General features: G+C 34.7%; 2 protein-coding genes, 1 long non-coding RNA gene and 1 pseudogene across 3 annotated transcripts; 3 read left to right on the plus strand and 1 right to left on the minus strand.

The window, feature by feature from the left end:
• The first annotated feature begins 2,690 nt into the window (after window positions 1-2,690).
• Window positions 2,691-6,480, plus strand: LOC123229966 (annotated as a pseudogene).
• A 1,135-nt stretch (window positions 6,481-7,615) lies between these two features.
• On the plus strand, window positions 7,616-12,972 carry LOC123228858 (probable rhamnogalacturonate lyase B). The gene is made up of 15 exons (XM_044654342.1): window positions 7,616-7,998; window positions 8,131-8,252; window positions 8,393-8,452; window positions 8,567-8,686; window positions 8,774-8,893; window positions 9,349-9,490; window positions 9,583-9,753; window positions 9,895-10,050; window positions 10,142-10,248; window positions 10,367-10,457; window positions 11,267-11,408; window positions 11,503-11,659; window positions 11,774-11,890; window positions 12,364-12,490; window positions 12,561-12,972. Exons 1-15 carry the CDS (start codon window positions 7,957-7,959, stop codon window positions 12,816-12,818), a joined length of 1,932 nt encoding a protein of 643 aa, XP_044510277.1. The 5' UTR covers window positions 7,616-7,956; the 3' UTR covers window positions 12,819-12,972.
• LOC123228860 lies at window positions 12,897-13,440 on the minus strand. Its single transcript, XR_006504758.1, has 2 exons — window positions 13,238-13,440; window positions 12,897-13,120 (listed from the first exon to the last, which is right to left on the minus strand). It is a non-coding gene; the product is annotated as an uncharacterized LOC123228860 (long non-coding RNA).
• An 829-nt stretch (window positions 13,441-14,269) lies between these two features.
• LOC123228859 (transcription initiation factor IIA subunit 2) lies at window positions 14,270-16,896 on the plus strand. Its single transcript, XM_044654343.1, has 4 exons — window positions 14,270-14,407; window positions 14,535-14,675; window positions 14,764-14,814; window positions 16,483-16,896. Exons 2-4 carry the CDS (start codon window positions 14,547-14,549, stop codon window positions 16,621-16,623), a joined length of 321 nt encoding a protein of 106 aa, XP_044510278.1. The 5' UTR covers window positions 14,270-14,407; window positions 14,535-14,546; the 3' UTR covers window positions 16,624-16,896.
• The last annotated feature ends 458 nt before the right edge of the window (window positions 16,897-17,354 follow it).

The raw sequence follows: 17,354 nt of genomic DNA on the forward strand, positions 1-17,354 counted from the left end.
TGTTTGCCCTTTTTCAATATGAAATTATTGTTATTTTGAGATCACATTTTTCATTGGCTTGACCACATGATGAAAACCTTGGTCAGACTTATATGGATTAAACTGGCAAATTCTGAAACTTCGTTGGGTACCTCAAATTGCAAATTTTGGAGATTGGTCAGGAAGTTCATGTTAGGTTGATCTCTGTTTAAATTATAATGTGTACTAATTTTTTTTTTTTTATAATCACATATTTATTTGTATTTGTTAGACAGATAAACTTAGAATGTAAATGTGTACTATTTTTTTTTTTAAATCAAAAATTTATCCATATTTATTGAATAGATAAACTCAGAACACAGTGATTGAACCCACAATTACTGCACTAAGTAAATCAAAATGTCATAAACACAGTAAAGACCCAAACTCATGTTTTCACCTTAAAAATTTGGCCAAACGACTATTTCCCACCCAAGGTATGCTGTAATGACAAGTTTCCCCCCTTTAACTATGGAAACACCAAACACCCACCCATGACCGGTTAGATTTAACAAAACCCTAACGGTGATAAGGGTAAAATCGTCATTTTCTCTAGAATATTAAAAATAAACTAAAATAGAATATATTTTGCCCCCCTAAACTTTAAAAACTAAAATTCCCCCCAGCCTAAGTTTTAAAAAATCGCAGTTTCACCCTCCCAAAGCATTGCCGACGGTCTCCGGCTCCATTGCCGATGGTCTCTCCCTCCCAAAGCATCCTCACCTTTCGGAGATCTCTTTCCTCCCATTTAGACTTTCAATCGGAGTCGGAGAAGCTGTGGAAGACGAAGAACTTCGTCGGGGAAGACGAAGTTCTTCGTCTTCCCAGACGAAGACAAGACGACGAGACGACTCGTCGTCCTCTGGGAAGACAATCGTCTTCCCAGACGATCTCGTCTTCGTCGTCTGGGAAGACGATTTCTCTTCCTAGACGACTTCTCTCTACATCGGATGCGTTGAGGTCGAGTTGAGAGATGTCGTCGGTGGAAGAGAAACCGTTGGGAGGGGAAGACGGCCGGTGATGGCGCCGGAGAAAGCGACGGAGAAGGGTTTGGAAATAAACCCTAGGGGGGAAAATGTAATCTTTTCAAACTTAGCTTAGGAAAAAAATGTTAGTTTTTAAACTTTTAGAGGGAAAAATGAGATTAAATTTACCACCGTTAGAGTTTTGTTAAATCTAACCGGTCATGGGTGGGTGTTTGGTGTTTCCATAGTTAAAGGGGGAAAACTTGTCATTACAGCATACCTTGGGTGGGAAATAGTCGTTTGGCCTAAAAATTTTAATATTCTATCAACTTTACTAACTTTTATAGTCAATGTGTATCAAATTTTAATGATTTGTTTGATTTAATTATTTATTTATTTTTGAAAAAAAATATTATCGTAAAGATACATTATTATTATTATATTTAATAAAATTATCATATATTAATAATTATTTTTACTATTAATATTTTTTAAAAGAAATATTTATAATGTTTCTTATTATTATAATAAAAACAAATGTGTTTTCATCTACAATTTAATAAATAAGGTAAGTTGGTAACAAAATTAAGAGTAATTATATATGAAAATAAGATTAGTTTTTATATTATTTTTCAAAACAAAAAATATATATAATAATATCATTAATAAAAATATATTAGTGATCCAGAGGTATGAATTTTGAATTCTTTGCCAAAGTAGAATCCCGTGTTCTTGTTATTTATTTTTACAATTTTATATCTATTTTGATTGGTGTCTTTCCTTATATTGTCTTATTCAATTAAATTCATAAAAAAAATTTCCTTAAATTTGGTGTCCTTCCTTATATTGTCTTAGTCAATTAAATTTGTAAAAAAAATTTCCTTAAATTTGGTGTCTTTCCTTATAACAGTAAGGGCTGTTACCATTTTCGGATAGATTTTTACTCCTTTCCCCATTTTCAAATCTCTGTGGATCTCTACTCTAGGCCATCAATTTACCTGCCTCAAATCAGTTCTTGTTCTAACGATATAATAAGATTAAAAAAAAAAAAGATTTACTAATATTAGAAGGTTCATTCTTGGCAACTTGGAAGAGAAAATCTTGATCAATAAACTCTGCTTTGAATTGTGATCATCTCAACCTATTTTTGAAAATCAAGGAAGTTTTCTTCCATGCATGGAAAGCCACAAAACACAGAGAAAAGAAAAGTCAACTCTCTCTAGACCTTGAAAAGCTCTCTTAATTCTCATAAGGTAGCCTCTTTAGACCTTCTTTTTGTTCTTTTCTGAATGCAAACTTTTAAGGTTTCGTTGCAATTATATCACTTTTGATTATTGAAGATAAGCCTAGAGTAACCTGAGAACTTGTCCAAATTAGTTGAATGGTTATAAATTACGAGACGCAAGAATTATCCAAATTGGTTAGACGGTTAAATCACAAAATATAATGATCAAACTCATAATTATTACACTATGTAAATCAAGATAGAGGTTCGGATCCAGATTTTTTTCTTGAAATTCTTAATATTATACTAATTTTATTAACCCCTTGAATCTAGTTAGATATTGTTGAATGTACCTAACGCCAACAAAAAGCCTATTATCATTTACAACGAGCTAACTCACATGGCATGGGCACCATTCACCAATCTATATTAATGTTTTGCTACGCAATAGGAGCTTCATATGTTTTGCCTTACTTCTTCAACCAATTCTGTTGCCTATTTTCAACGTGGGGCAAAGCTAGTTCTTCCATATAAAGTCGTCATCTTCAACGAGATTACAACTAAAAATATAGGAAGAATGGGGAGAAAAAGGGTTGTCGGTGACTAGCTTCCTGAGATCACGAGAAGAAAAAGGTGAAAGAGGAATTGCTTTGCCTCTAGTTGAAGACTTGAAGTTAACCAACAAACTTACAAGGGCTTTATTTCCATGTTCACGTGTCTACATATTTTCTTTTCTAAATATTTTCTCATCTTTCTCTTCATTTCCAGGAAACACTGATTCACAAGGACCTGAATTGGCCCTGGAAAAATGCCAAACAAGTTTACAAGGATAGCAAGGGCCCAGCTCCCTCTGTCTTTTTCTATCTTGTTGCTTATGATTGTACCATCGCAAGCAGTGAAGTTGGAAATTCAAGATAATTATGTAAGTACTGTAGTATTGTATTTATTCATACTTTGCCTGTTGTGCCTCGTGACATCAATGAGACATACTCGTTTGTTGCAGGTTGTACTGGATAATGAAATACTCCAGGTCACAATATCGAAACCTCAGGGCATCGTCACCGAAATAAAATTTGGCGGCATCGATAACTTACTGGAAATTCGGAATCCTGAAGCTGACAGAGGGTACGTTGGCCACAAATCTTCATAACCCTGCTCTGTTTTTTCGTTATCTTCCTGGCACCAAAGGTGTGCCTCAAAATCGTCTTAACTAGAACCTTATAGGCCAGCACTTCAATTAAAAGCCTTTTGAGACTTTGGACTTAACAAAAATAAAATATGATCATATTTTATTTAGATGTTCAGTTGAAAAATTAGACCAAAACAGGGCCATCTTTTTATATGCAGTTACTGGGACCTGGTTTGGAGTGAGGAAGGAACCCGAGGGACAAAGGGGACATTTGATAGGTATGTATTCTATTAATGGCCGGAATTTTCTCATGAAGCCAATTTATCAGGATCATATATTATTTTGAGTAAAATTTAAATCATAAAGCAATTACAAATGCAGGATCGAGGCTACAAATTTTACAGTGGTGGTGGAAAAAGAGGAGCAGGTGGAGCTCTCATTTTCCAGGATTTGGAATTCCTCCCTTGAAGGAAAGGTCGTACCTTTAAACATCGATAAAAGGTACTTTTTTAAAACCTGAGAGTAATATCTAATTTTAGTAAGCATTGATATATCAATCAGTTATAAAAAGAAACTGATGATGGGAATGATGTTCCAGGTTTATAATGCTTCGTGGTTCTTCAGGTTTCTACACTTACGCCATTTTCGAGTACTTAGCCGATTGGCCTCCTTTTAACATTGACAACATCAGGATGGCATTCAAGCTCAATCAAAACAAGTAAATTATCCTCTGCTACATTCTTGCGTATCATCAAATTTATTGTAAGTGTAAAAATTCTAACGAATCCTTGATTGAAAGCACAGCTTTCACTACATGGCCATAGCAGACGACAGGCAAAGATACATGCCACTCCCTGAAGACCGTTCACCAGAAAGAAGTCAAAAACTAGCCTATCCAGAGGCGGTTCTCCTCATAAATCCTATTGAACCAAACTTTAAAGGGGAGGTAAGTTTTTGCACTCTCTACCACAATTAATCATAAAGAAAACCATAGACTACACTGACCAAAAAGAACTTAAATCATGTTTTATGGGATCATCCTGTGGTGATGCATGTGAGCTCAACAAGAAGGGTCAATTTCAGGTGGATGACAAGTACGAGTACTCATGTAGAAGCGAAGATATGTGGGTCCATGGCTGGATATCACACAGCCCGCAGGTGGGATTTTGGCAAATATCACCCAGTATGGAGTCTCGATCAGCTGGGCCACTCAAACAGTTTCTAACCTCTCATGTCGGCCCTACTTCTCTTGCGGTAACTTATTTTTGAATTCTGATATTATATTCTGATTTTGAATTTGTAAAATTTACATGCTGAATGCAAGAGATTTACAGCAAAAGCTATGATTTTGAGCTCTAATATTACTTTTGATTAATATGTTTTCATCAGCTTTTTCACAGTGTTCATTATTCAGGAGAGGACCTGGTACTGAGATTTAAAAAAGGTGAACCATGGAAGAAAGTTTTCGGGCCCATTTTTATTTATGTTAATTCTCTCTTGAAAGGAGATGATCCACTTCAGCTCTGGAAGGATGCTAAACAGCAGGTTGGAGATAGAGAACTGAAAGCCTTTTTCTTCAATACCAATTTTAACTTGCTTATCTACTTCCATTGGTAATACAAGTTTTCCTTTAGATGAGGAGTCAAGTTCAAGACTGGCCATATGATTTCCCAGCTTCGGAAGATTTTCCAAAATTTGAACAACGGGGCAGTATCAGTGGTAGATTGCTCGTCCAAGACAGGTATCTCCTTGTTTACCCTTCACCTTCTCCTTGTAAAATTCTTTTCCATGTTTGCTTTGTGAGGATTAAGCCTAAACAAATGATAATACATGTGCAGGTACGCTATTAGTAATCATTCCAAGCCTGCAAATGGTGCTTACGTAGGCTTGGCATTTCCTGGAGAGCCTGGATCTTGGCAAAGAGAATGCAAGGTAGTGCCATTTCGCTACTGCTTCGATATCCATTTTTTGAGTATTAACATGGTAAAAGCATACATGAAAATTATGTGCTATTTCTTTGACAGGGTTATCAATTCTGGACCACAGCGGATGAAAGTGGCAAATTTTCCATTAAAAATATAAGAACTGGCAACTATAGTCTTTATGCATCTGTCCCTGGTTTCATTGGAGATTACAAATATGATGCTAGCATAACCATAACCGAAAAGTCTTACATTGAATTAGGTGATCTTGTATATGAGCCCCCAAGATATGGCCCAACATTGTGGGAAATCGGCATCCCTGATCGCTCTGCGGCAGAATTCTATGTTCCAGACCCAAATCCCAAGTATATCAATAAATTATATGTCAATCATTCTGACAAGTATAGGCAGTATGGATTATGGGAAAGATATGCAGAGCTATATCCTGATAGAGATTTAATCTACACAGTCAACTATAGTAACTATTCTAAAGATTGGTTTTTTGCCCAGGTTACAAGGTCCAATTCTTCCTTTTATTTTTCTCCTCATCTCAGAATGATCATGTGGAAAATATTTGTGCTAATAGGCTACAATCAACCTGCGGGTTGCATTGCAGGAAAAAGGACAATGCAACATACGAAGTAACTACATGGCAAATCAATTTTAAACTTCACAATGTAACCGCGAGTGCGCCGTATAAACTGCGCTTGGCCTTAGCTAGTGCCCATGGATCTAACTTGCAGGTATTGAAACGTCAAATTCTTTCATATTTCCCAGTCCCTGTGGGTTCATTTTTTGTGAAAAAGTATGCATATTTTTAAATTTAATATAATATATATGTTCTTTACAGGTTCGGATTAATGATCCTTTGTTAAAACCTGCTGTATTTGAGACTGGAGTAATAGGGAAGGAAAACACAATTGCAAGACACGGAATATATGGGCTTTATTGGTTGTTCAATGTGGATTTTCCAGGGTCTATGCTTCTTCAAGGAAACAATACAATTTTTCTAACGCAAACTCAGAGCACCTCCCCTTTCCAAGGGATCTTGTATGATTATATTCGTTTAGAAGGTCCTCCTCCCGACTTCTAATTCCACCAACCACCTAAGGAAATTATCCCTGGAAATTGTTGATCGACTATTAAATTTACCATTAGTTAAAAAGGAATGGTTTATACTAATTATTTGGCTAAAATTAGTCAAATCATCTTTGGTCTAACGTGTGGCTTCTGCTTAACGTTACTCATGCTGTTACCATTGAAGTTTGTAACAGAAAGGTACAACACCGTCCATGATGCAAGAGCCATGAACCCTGAATTCTAACATAGCCATTAATCCTTGTTGATGTGAGAAATTGCATCAATGCTATGACATAACTATCCAAAGATGTTATGTTAGAGTTGCCTTAAAACTATGATGGAGAATGTTCGGATGTAAAAAACACAAAGTAATGAAATAGTAATGTAAAAGAGAATTTTTTTAAATGGTTTAATTGTTTTGTTATTATTATTTTTTACAATATTTTCACTGAGAGCATAAAGTGAGTCTTGCTAGAGTAAGAGTTTTAAGAGCTAATCACTTAAGGCTAATATTGTGATAATACTACATGTTTTATAATCAACAAATGACGTTTCTTCACTTTTACATATATATCTGTGTGTGTGTAAAAGTGTATCTTAAACGTGAAGATCTTACGGGTATATATATAGTGATAATTTTAAAAACGTTTATAATCACAATATTATCTTAATCGATGACACATAATATAAAAAATTTAGCATTATGTTAAACAAACTTATTGAAAAATAATGATAGATATTATGTATTAAAATTGATTTTGACGTTAGAATTGGAAAATAATGACGATACACATGGGTGTATATTAACTTCACTTAAGATCATTATATGTTGGATATGGCTGAATGTAACACCACCATTTTACTTCCACATTTAATATGATACATGTTGTCTAACTAGCTCATTCACTTTGCACACATTGTGTCGTTGGAACGATACAGTCACCTTGCATTGAATGCTGGACGACCATGATTGAACAACTCACATCTTTTCTTACTTGAAGGAGATATGTCATACATCAGGGTAGGAATCTGCTGATTCTATAGGAGTCTAAACGGCGTGAGTTGCCTAAGTATTGACGGGTAGATTTTACCGACACAACAATCCTCAACAGTCAAATGAATTATTAATGATTTTTGTCGCTTCCATGCGTAGGTTAATAGGCACTACTTGAAGCAAAAGCAAACTTTATAATGACTTGAAATTGCAGATTTTCTGAACATCAGATGTGCATTTTGTTGAGGTTTCGTAAGTAACATCTTGACATATCGTAGGAGTCTTAAGGTTTGGATTATTTTTGTCGCACACAAAGTTGATGATTTGGTGTGCTTCAGTTAGTGCACATGGCGATTCTTGCACGCCTCTACAATATGTAACAGAAAGTGCTGGTGGCGACTGAACAAAGAATTTACAAATAAGAGAGACCATAAAGTAATCTTGGTTTCTAGTTCAAGTAAACCACTTTCCAAATTATAAAGCCTTCAAACATTCTCATTATTTTTCTGAACTATGATATCAGTAGAGTGACAAATTTGCTCTCACATAGTTATTAAGAGTTTTGGAGAAATCTACCTTCAGAAATTCTATCTCTGCAGCAAAGAGTTTCCAGGAAACTGAACATGTCAGCTCCAGGAGTGCAGTTGCATATCTATGATCATCATGTATATCAGTGCTTTTTATTATTAGAAATTACATTCTTTTTCTGGAAAGTTTTGTCAATGCTACCTTGAAAATCCTTCTGAGAAAAAACTGATGACACCTGTATTTTTGTCTTTAACCTTCCCATTAAATAGGTGGTGATGGAAAACGGCATTCTCCAACTGACAATATCGAAACCAGCTGGACATGTGACTGGAATAAAATGCTATGACATCGATAATCTGGTTGAAGTTCGTAATAAGGAGGATAATAGAGGGTACATGACTTTATACACCTTGCTTTTTCTAGTGTTTGCTATCCAATCTACTATTAAAGAGCTTTCTAAGGTTATTTTCAAGCTAAAGTATAGATGCAATTTTTGGAAATCTTATCTAAATGATTTCAGTATAAATCTAGGTACTGGGATCTTGTTTGGAGCGAAGCAGGGAGTACTGGAACAACTGGAAAATCTGAATTGTATGTCGAATATCAGCATTATCCTATTGGTCCCACATTATTTGTCATAACTTTTTTCCTTTTAGCTGAATTATATTCAAGTTAATTCTAAGCAGAAAAGCTGCTGCTTTGCAGGATTAATGGAGAGAGTTTTAGTGTCATAGTGGAGAATGAGGAGCAAGTAGAGATATCGTTCACAAGGATGTGGGATAAATCCCAGGAGAGCAAGTTCGCTCCCCTTAATATAGATAAAAGGTTTTAGTATAAATTTTTACACATAATTTTAGCTTAATAAGGACGCAATAGATAATATAAGCATTGATTTTGTTAATGAATTTTCAGGTATATAATGCTTCGTAATATCTCGGGCTTTTACTCCTATGCCATCTATGAACATTTGGAGGATTGGTCTGGTTTCAACCTTCCCCAGACAAGAATTGTTTTCAAGCTTAGAAAAGACAAGTATGGAAATCGCCTTTGGTTTGTTTCATTATAAGATTGTAAATACTAGATAGTTGCCCATGAAGACTTGTGCTAAACAAGTTCTCTAACATTCCCGGTCCAATAGATCTATTTTTTGTTAAGATATTATTTATTTTGGACACACTAATTATTGTACTATGTGAACTCTTTAAATAGTCAAAACATTTTTTAAATTGTAAAATTAAGAAACAAAACTATGATAATACGTATTCAAAATAAACAATAAATTACGCCATTAGACTAGGACGTTATAAGTTTCAAGTCCTCCTCTTCATATATTGTTGGTAAAATATCAAATCATAATTTTGGTCTCTTCTGGCAATTCCATGAAAAGGAAAACCTACCTACACCTCATGTTTGAATTTTGTTATCCTAGCAAGAAAAATTACGATGGCCGAGAAAATGGTTAATGGTTCTATATTTTGGACAATCAGATTTCAGTACATGGCAATAGCAGATGACAGGCAAAGACACATGCCGCTGCCAGACGACCGGCTGCCAAAAAGATGCAAAGAACTGGCCACCCCAGAAGCTGTCCTGCTAGTCAAACCTATAGAGCCAGAATTCAAAGGAGAAGTATTCCTTCTTCACCCTTTTCCCTCTTTATCACTATACTATCATTCAATATTGTCATAGTCTAATTGTGATAAGTTGTATTTAATGTCTAGGTAGATGACAAATACCAATATTCTTGCGAGAATAGAGCTCTTTGGGTCCATGGGTGGATATGCAGTGACCCTCCAGTGGGATTCTGGCATATAAATCCCAGCAATGAGTTTCGATCAGGTGGACCACTCAAACAAAACCTAACATCACATGTTGGCCCCATCACTCTAGCGGTGAGTTGCTTCCTTCCCTAGACTTCACTTCTTTGAATTCTGGTACTTGGGTGACATCCCTTTTCAGATTTTAACTCATCATGAAATTTAGAAACTATGGTGGCTGATTAAGTGTACCTTTGTTAAAACTGTTATAATCAGATGTTTCTCAGCGCTCATTACTCAGGAGAGGATCTGGTACTCAAGCTCAAAGATGGTGAGCAATGGAAGAAAGTTTTTGGACCAGTTTTTTTCTATATCAACACTTTGTTGGATAACACGGATCCTCTCTGGTTATGGGAGGATGCCAAACAGCAGGTTTAATGCACTTACACTTTACCTTCTTTTTTGGCTTTATCATGGTACATATTTATACTTCTTACTATGACTAAACTAAGATAAAATTCAGATGTTGACAGAAGTCCAAAGTTGGCCCTATAATTTCCCAGCTTCTGATGATTTTCCAGGGTGGAATAAACGGGGTAGTGTTAGTGGTAGATTACAAGTCCGAGACTGGTTGGTTTTTCAAATGTTCTCTTTTAGAATCTTTCTACCTTTCTGACTTACTCCGTCTTTCGATCCTTTATTTTTGACATTTTATTTATTCAATTTCATAAACATTTCACTTGCCTAGGTATGTTAGCGATCTCTCTATATCAGCCGGCGGTGCTTATGTTGGGTTAGCGCCCCCTGGAGAGGCAGGATCATGGCAAAGAGAATGCAAGGTGATCTTTGATCTCCATTCTATTAACATTAATGTTACATTTAGTAGCTATATGAATATAGCACTAAAAAACGGCTAACCTCTCCACTAACTAATCTTCATTTATTGTGGTAACCTAGGAAGCACATTAATGCACCTTTCTGCCTTTTTGAAATATTTCTGCTTTTGAAACACTTCGAAATTAATATGAAACGCTTTAAGGGTATTTCGGAAATATAAAAAAAAATTTCAAAAGTGTTTTGGTTTTGGAACCTTATTTTCTAATCGATTTCATATTTCACTTTCTTTCACAATTTCAAACTCTAACTCTGATTTTGTCTCTTTTTCTCTTTGACTTCTTAAGCTTCTCTCTTTTTCGGCATGTTAAAATTCATCTCCTCTTCATTTTCGACTTCTCCAACTATCAGTGAATACTCTAAAAATCTGTTTCATCAGATTTGATATACATTATATATTAAGTTATCAGTAAATAAATCAAGTTTATTAAGTGTACACTTTATAATAGTTAAAAATTTGCTATATATTTGTAAAGAAATACAAATTGTTGTATTTTTTATAAAAATTCGTATTTTTTAAAAAAATCCTTTTATTTTTAATATTTATACATTTTCCAACATTTCCATTTCTTATATTTTTTGAAAAAAAAAAAAACGTTTTAGTATTTTCATTTTCACGTTTTTATTTTTCTGTGGCTACTATAAATCTACATTGTCTGGTAATAAGACACAGCACAGCTAGGCTGTGTCAAGTTGGTATTCTCGTTAATTAAGTTGTTTAGTTGAATAACTTTGGCGTTCTGTTTCTGATCAGGGTTACCAATTTTGGACGACAACTGATGCGAATGGCTATTTTTCCATCAATGATATACGTACTGGGGACTACAATCTGTATGCTTGGGTCTCTGGTTTCATTGGAGATTATCACAATGAAGCTCTCATTACCATAACTGAAGGTGCTGTATTTTTGTTAAATATTTCATGAAAATCCTACGTTCTTAGATTGTAAAATAAAATCAGTCTTTGATTGGAAGAAAAATACTTAAGCAGGTTGTGATACTGACCTGGGTGAGCTTGCATTTGAGCCTCCCAGAGATGGCCCGACGTTGTGGGAAATAGGCTTCCCTGATCGTACTGCTTTCGAGTTTTATGTTCCAGATCCTAATCCAAATTATATCAACAAGCTTTATGTTAATCATCCTGACAGGTTAGCTCTCTGTTCTGAAATTTTGAGAATTAAATTATCTGCAAAACATTGAGCCAAAGAAAGAATATGTAGAACTTGAGAATATGTAGGTTCAAAATACCTTGTTCTTGGCAGGTTTAGGCAATATGGATTATGGGAAAGATACGCAGAGTTATTCCCTGAAAATGATTTAGTTTACACCATCGGTGAAAGTGACTACACAAAAGATTGGTTCTTCGCTCAAGTTACAAGGTTTGGCTCTTCCCATATACAGTACAAACAACCAAAGACACAAAATCAAGCTATTTAAATGAATGACTATGACATCTGACCGACAAATTTTTTCTTAAGTCTTGAGACAGGTCATTTCCTTCACCAATATCAATGGCAACAAATTGGGTTGGGGTCAAATTTTTCAGTCCATGTTTTCTCCTCCCAAAAAAAAAAATTATCTTACCTTCCGCTCTCTATCCCTGCAAACAAAATTCTCCATATTTTTTCTCTCTTTCTCAGTAAAAAAATTATAAAATATTTATTAGATATTATGACATATTTTTAATATTCTAAAACTTTTAAGAGTTTCAATATATAAAAATTTCTTTCAGGAATAGGCCAATGACCAGATTTCACTGACCGAATTGTCATATTTAAAATCAAATCAAAATCAAAAGCTCTTAACTTATGGTCATAGAAATTCCACAACTAGAGCTTTGGTTTCAATGCAGGAAGAAAGATGATGGCACATATGAGGCAACTACATGGCAAATTAATTTCAATCTTGACAGCGTGGAACAGGGTGGAACCTATAAACTGAGAATAGCTCTTGCAACTGCCAATATTGCAGAACTACAGGTAAGGAGCTCAATTGCTTAATGCTCCATATTGCTTGTGAATTTACAGTTTGAATATTTTTTTCTGGAAGGTCCGGGTGAATGACCCAAATGCAGATCCTCCTACATTTACAACCGGACAAATTGGGCATGACAACACAATTGCTCGCCATGGAATCCATGGACTCTACTGGCTTTATAACATTGATGTGCCAGGGGCTCAGCTTGTTGCCGGGGATAATACCATCTTTTTGACACAAGCAATAAGCACAGGTCCTTTTAATGGGATTATGTACGACTATATTCGCTTAGAAAAGCCCCCATCTGCTATTTCTAAAAATTATATCTAATTGTTTTTTATTTTAAAAAAAAATTGAAATTTCTCTGTGTATTGACGAAGAAGAAACTTCCCTGAGCAGAATTTAATGTGAAAATTAACCACGTATGTGTATTTACATAAATGCAGCGTTAAAATTAAGTTCTGGGTAATTTGATTGCCATGAAGAATGGTTTTTAAGTGGAGAATTTACATGGGCTTATGAAGTCTCTTCTTGGTATCCACAGCTTCATCAGTAGCTTCAACCTGCGTCTTGGCAGTCTGCAGATCAGCTTCTGTGGCTTCTTTCTCACTTCTGGCTGTCACCTTCTTTGTCTGAACCCATTTTTTGTTTAATATTAAACCCCAAAAAACAAAAGAAGGCCATTTTACTAAATTACATACATATTGGTAATTCACTGTAGTCTACAGCAAAGCTAAAATTATAAATACCAGGCCAACGAAGAATGATTTAAGTAGCGAAAACCTTCCCTTCCTTCAATAAGTTGCAAAGTATAGACAATCTACCTTGATGCCTGACATTTCTTGTTTTGCCTTGGTTTCGGTGGTGGTTAAAGGCGATTGATGATGCAGAAGAGCCTATCTGATCCTCCATTTTTCATGCTGAGCAACTTTCTTTGCAGCAACTGTCTTTTCACTGTTTACACGTCAATGCTGCTTTCTACGTCAATGAAAAATAATTTTATTTTTAATTAATATAATAAATAATAAATAATAAAACTAATAAAATGGATCTAAATTCCCCCAATCAGGAGTACAGCTTGAAAACACTTTCTGCAGTTCAAGAAACATAAATCACGTGTTTTTACTCGAAATCATTACTCCATTAATTAAAAAAATTGACTCAACACCTAATAAACTAATTATTATATTTTTCAACTATTTTATTATTATTATTATTACAAGATTATCACATAAGTCTTAAAAGCTTTTGTCAACTTATTATTAATTATTTTTATATTTAAAATTAATTAATAAAATTTTAAAAGTATAAATATAAGATTTAATATTTTAAAATTTTATTAATATTTTATTTCAACCAAATCATAAGTTTTTGAATTCGTCAAGTCAACTAATAAAAAATTCAAATTCAATTCAAGAATTAAACTCAAATGACATAATTGGGAGGTGTATTTTCATCCATGTTTAGAGAAAAGTTAATATAATCTATTAATTAGCTTGCTAATTTTGTAGTATCTTTTTCTATAGGGTACATGAATTTTCATCTCTTCATGAGATTTTGCTTTAACCTTTGTTTATATGATATTAACAAAACTATTTATCTGCTACTGATTCGGCTGTTTACAGCCCAGTTTCAAAATAACGAGCCCAATATCAATGTAATGAATAGTGGATACTTAATGGGCTATGTTTTGGGCCGCTTGATCAGGTGATGAGGCTTGGACACATTCGTACATGGCATAGATGTGAGGACATAAAGGTCTTTTGAATCCTCCCTAATCTGTCGCGACTATATATATCTTCATCTACAAAAACTAGGGTATAAAAGGCCCCTAATTCTCTCCGCCCAAAAATTCTTCACAGCGGACGTTAAACCAGAACTCAACGATTTCCACCACCTCCACACGTCACCCCTAATTAGTAACTTCAATTTCTCTCTTCAATCGTCAATTATTCATTAATGTTTCTGATTCTTGCATTATTTTATAGTTTTTTTTTCGTGCAAGTTGGAATTCAAATCTCCACTTACATGTGGATTCTTTGACAGATCACGTGCGGAATGGCGACGTTTGAGCTGTACCGGAGGTCGACGATCGGGATGTGCTTGACTGAGACTTTGGATGAGATGGTTCAAAGCGGTACGCTTAGTCCCGAGCTGGCTATCCAGGTTCTTGTCCAGTTCGATAAGGTACGATTCTACCATTATGTATATACGGCTCTGTTTGAGAATGTTTTTGGTTGCTTTTGATGTGTTTTCTCTTTGGGGGGGTTTGTAGTCTATGACCGAAGCACTGGAAACTCAAGTGAAGAGCAAGGTTACCATTAAGGTATTGATTTTTATTAAAAATTATTTTTTTATGAAAATGCTTTTTAAGTTGTCGTTTAAGTGTTGTTTTATATTTTCTCTCGGCATGTGTATTGATGCAAATATTGGTGTTTGCATTATTCACTTGTAAGTTATGTATTTTATGCTAGCAATCACATGCTGTTTTACGAGAAATTATGCAAAATGCCCTGTATATTTCAGTTCGTTGTTTTTATTATTATTTTACCTTTTGGGATCTGATGGAAAGTCTGCAGTTCAAGTATTTTACTGAGTGCTGTATATTATTCCATGGGTAGAGACAAAAGAGTTAAAAAAAAGGGGTCAATATGACCTATGTTATTGGAAACCTTGAGCTCTTACTGTCTTGTTATCTTCTGCCTTCAAAATTTCATTGGTTTTTGTACATTTTGTGAGCATTACCCTCTGCTGATTGTGAAGATAGATAACAAATTGCATGCAGATCTTACAAAAACAGTTGAATTATCCCAATTCTCCTTGTGTTAATAACATTAAATTTTATTCCATGTGATTAGTTAGGGAATTTAAAAGGTGTTTGTTAATTTTCATTGATATATTCAAAAGAGTGATGCTATATGCACTTATAATAAATAACAATTTGGATACCAATGATGATATGTCACCATGTGATTGAGTGTTACTTTGTTTTTAATTCAAAATAACTTAATCACAGGTGTTCATTATAAGTACACATAATTTTATTGTTTGTGAATATCAAGAGAATTGATTTCTTCCGGATTAGCTTATTCCCTAGGCCTTATAGATATACTGGTGTGAGATATCCTGTAGAAAGGTATGCATTTAAATTGTTCCAGATGACTTTTAACTACGTGAGCATGAACATGTGGAGGAATATATCAATTGTCTTGCCTACAGTTGGGAAAATGTACCAATTCCTGTATTTATGCTTGTAGAACAATAATGTGAACTTGCATGAATATTTTGCTGTTGATGACTGAGTTAGACAATTACTTGACGAGTTGAATAGAAGCTGTGAACTACTTGGGATATGATTCATTGTGTTCAACTACAGTAATTACTGGGAAAATTGCTTGTTTATTAATGCTCTTATGTATTGTTGCTTCTGGTATGTTTGCTATAATTATTCCTGAAATCTATTTATTTACTCTAAATCATTGATTGTAATGCTCAATTTTACTCTCCTTGACTGTCAAAATTTTGTTATGGTAGTTGTTCATTCATAAGTCCTTCAGGTATTGTGAACTTGTGGAATTGTTGTAAAAAAGTCAAATTGGCAATTGTCACCCATCTTTTCTCTGAAAGGCAACCGGTTGTTTTAGTTCCCATAATACATTTAACCATGAGGGTGCTTTAAGTGAACTGTGATTGATCTGAACATGAGAGGGTGTTCCTAGTCTCTGGAATTCACCTATCAGCTGTTTTATCTTTTACTTCTAATTATTGTGCTTCGCCATTAGTATATGCATGTATGTACATGTTTGTAGCAGTGTGCATGAATGTATTTATATGTGCAAGTGTTCTGTTTTAATGAGAAATAGGTCCTTTGCGATGTGATTTTCAATTTGATAGGCAGAAATCAATAACCTTGGTTTTTGCCCAACCAAACTAAGTTAGCCTTTTATTTTGAAAGCTGAGTTTGTTGAGCTTTTCTTTATTCTGTATTGTACAGGGACATCTACACACCTACAGGTTCTGTGACAATGTTTGGACCTTCATCTTGACAGATGCTGATTTCAAAGCCGACGACACTCCAGAACATGTTGGTCGTGTGAAAATAGTGGCATGCGACTCAAAGCTACTCTCACAATGAGATGTAGAAGATTGGTGTGTCTGCTGGCGGTAGCATATGGAAGACACTGGAATTAGTATAATTACACGGAGGAGCTGGCAATTCTAGGAAATTGAACATATATCATTAAAGCCCAAGTTACAACCGGAGTTATTCGATGATTCATTGGGGCTGCTATGGCTTATTAGATGATTTTTATTGGTTATATATTTCAACTAAGATAATGAAGATTAGTGAAGAATTTCTGTGACATAAATCGTGAAGACTATGAATTTATGTTATCGTTAGTATTTATTCGTGCTGATGCAGTTCATTCCTCAAAAATCTACGAATTTTGGCAGGCGTCTACCTTCATCTGTGGGGTGAAAAAGGGTAGTCAGAGAAATAAAAATGGCTTATCTATTTTGTCAATAACTCGAGGAGTAAGGCTATTGTTAGGCACTTGTTCACTAAGGTGTGCCAAAGAGGCAAGGGAAGGAAGTTGTGGACAATTGCTAGGTGGTGAGGTTGAGTCAGGTTATAAAAGTGAGCAAAATGTAGAACAACCGTCGATTATACACAAATCAAACTCAAACGGCGAGGATCTCGGAAAATATGCAAGCGCTAAGCTTTATTATAGGTTGGTTATGGAATTAAATGTTTATTTCGGTAAAAACATAAAACATTGACAAGGATCCAAAAGACCTAATTCAACACCTCCAGCAACAGATATACCAACAAATACTTCTCCAAGAATAGTATTCAGAATCAGA

Source organism: Mangifera indica, chromosome 11 (assembly GCF_011075055.1).
Source record: "Mangifera indica cultivar Alphonso chromosome 11, CATAS_Mindica_2.1, whole genome shotgun sequence".
Lineage (NCBI taxonomy): Eukaryota > Viridiplantae > Streptophyta > Magnoliopsida > Sapindales > Anacardiaceae > Mangifera > Mangifera indica.

Bases quoted from the DNA above. Each gene is read 5' to 3' on its own strand.
- LOC123228858 (XM_044654342.1), top strand. From the start codon at position 7,957: ATGTCAGCTCCAGGAGTGCAGTTGCATATCTATGATCATCAT. The intron at 8,453-8,566 runs GTATGTCGAATA...GCTGCTTTGCAG, and splicing joins ACAACTGGAAAATCTGAATT to GATTAATGGAGAGAGTTTTA. The intron at 9,491-9,582 runs GTATTCCTTCTT...TTTAATGTCTAG, and splicing joins AGCCAGAATTCAAAGGAGAA to GTAGATGACAAATACCAATA.
- LOC123228859 (XM_044654343.1), top strand. From the start codon at position 14,547: ATGGCGACGTTTGAGCTGTACCGGAGGTCGACGATCGGGATGTGCTTG. The intron at 14,676-14,763 runs GTACGATTCTAC...GGGGGTTTGTAG, and splicing joins TTCTTGTCCAGTTCGATAAG to TCTATGACCGAAGCACTGGA. The intron at 14,815-16,482 runs GTATTGATTTTT...TGTATTGTACAG, and splicing joins AGAGCAAGGTTACCATTAAG to GGACATCTACACACCTACAG.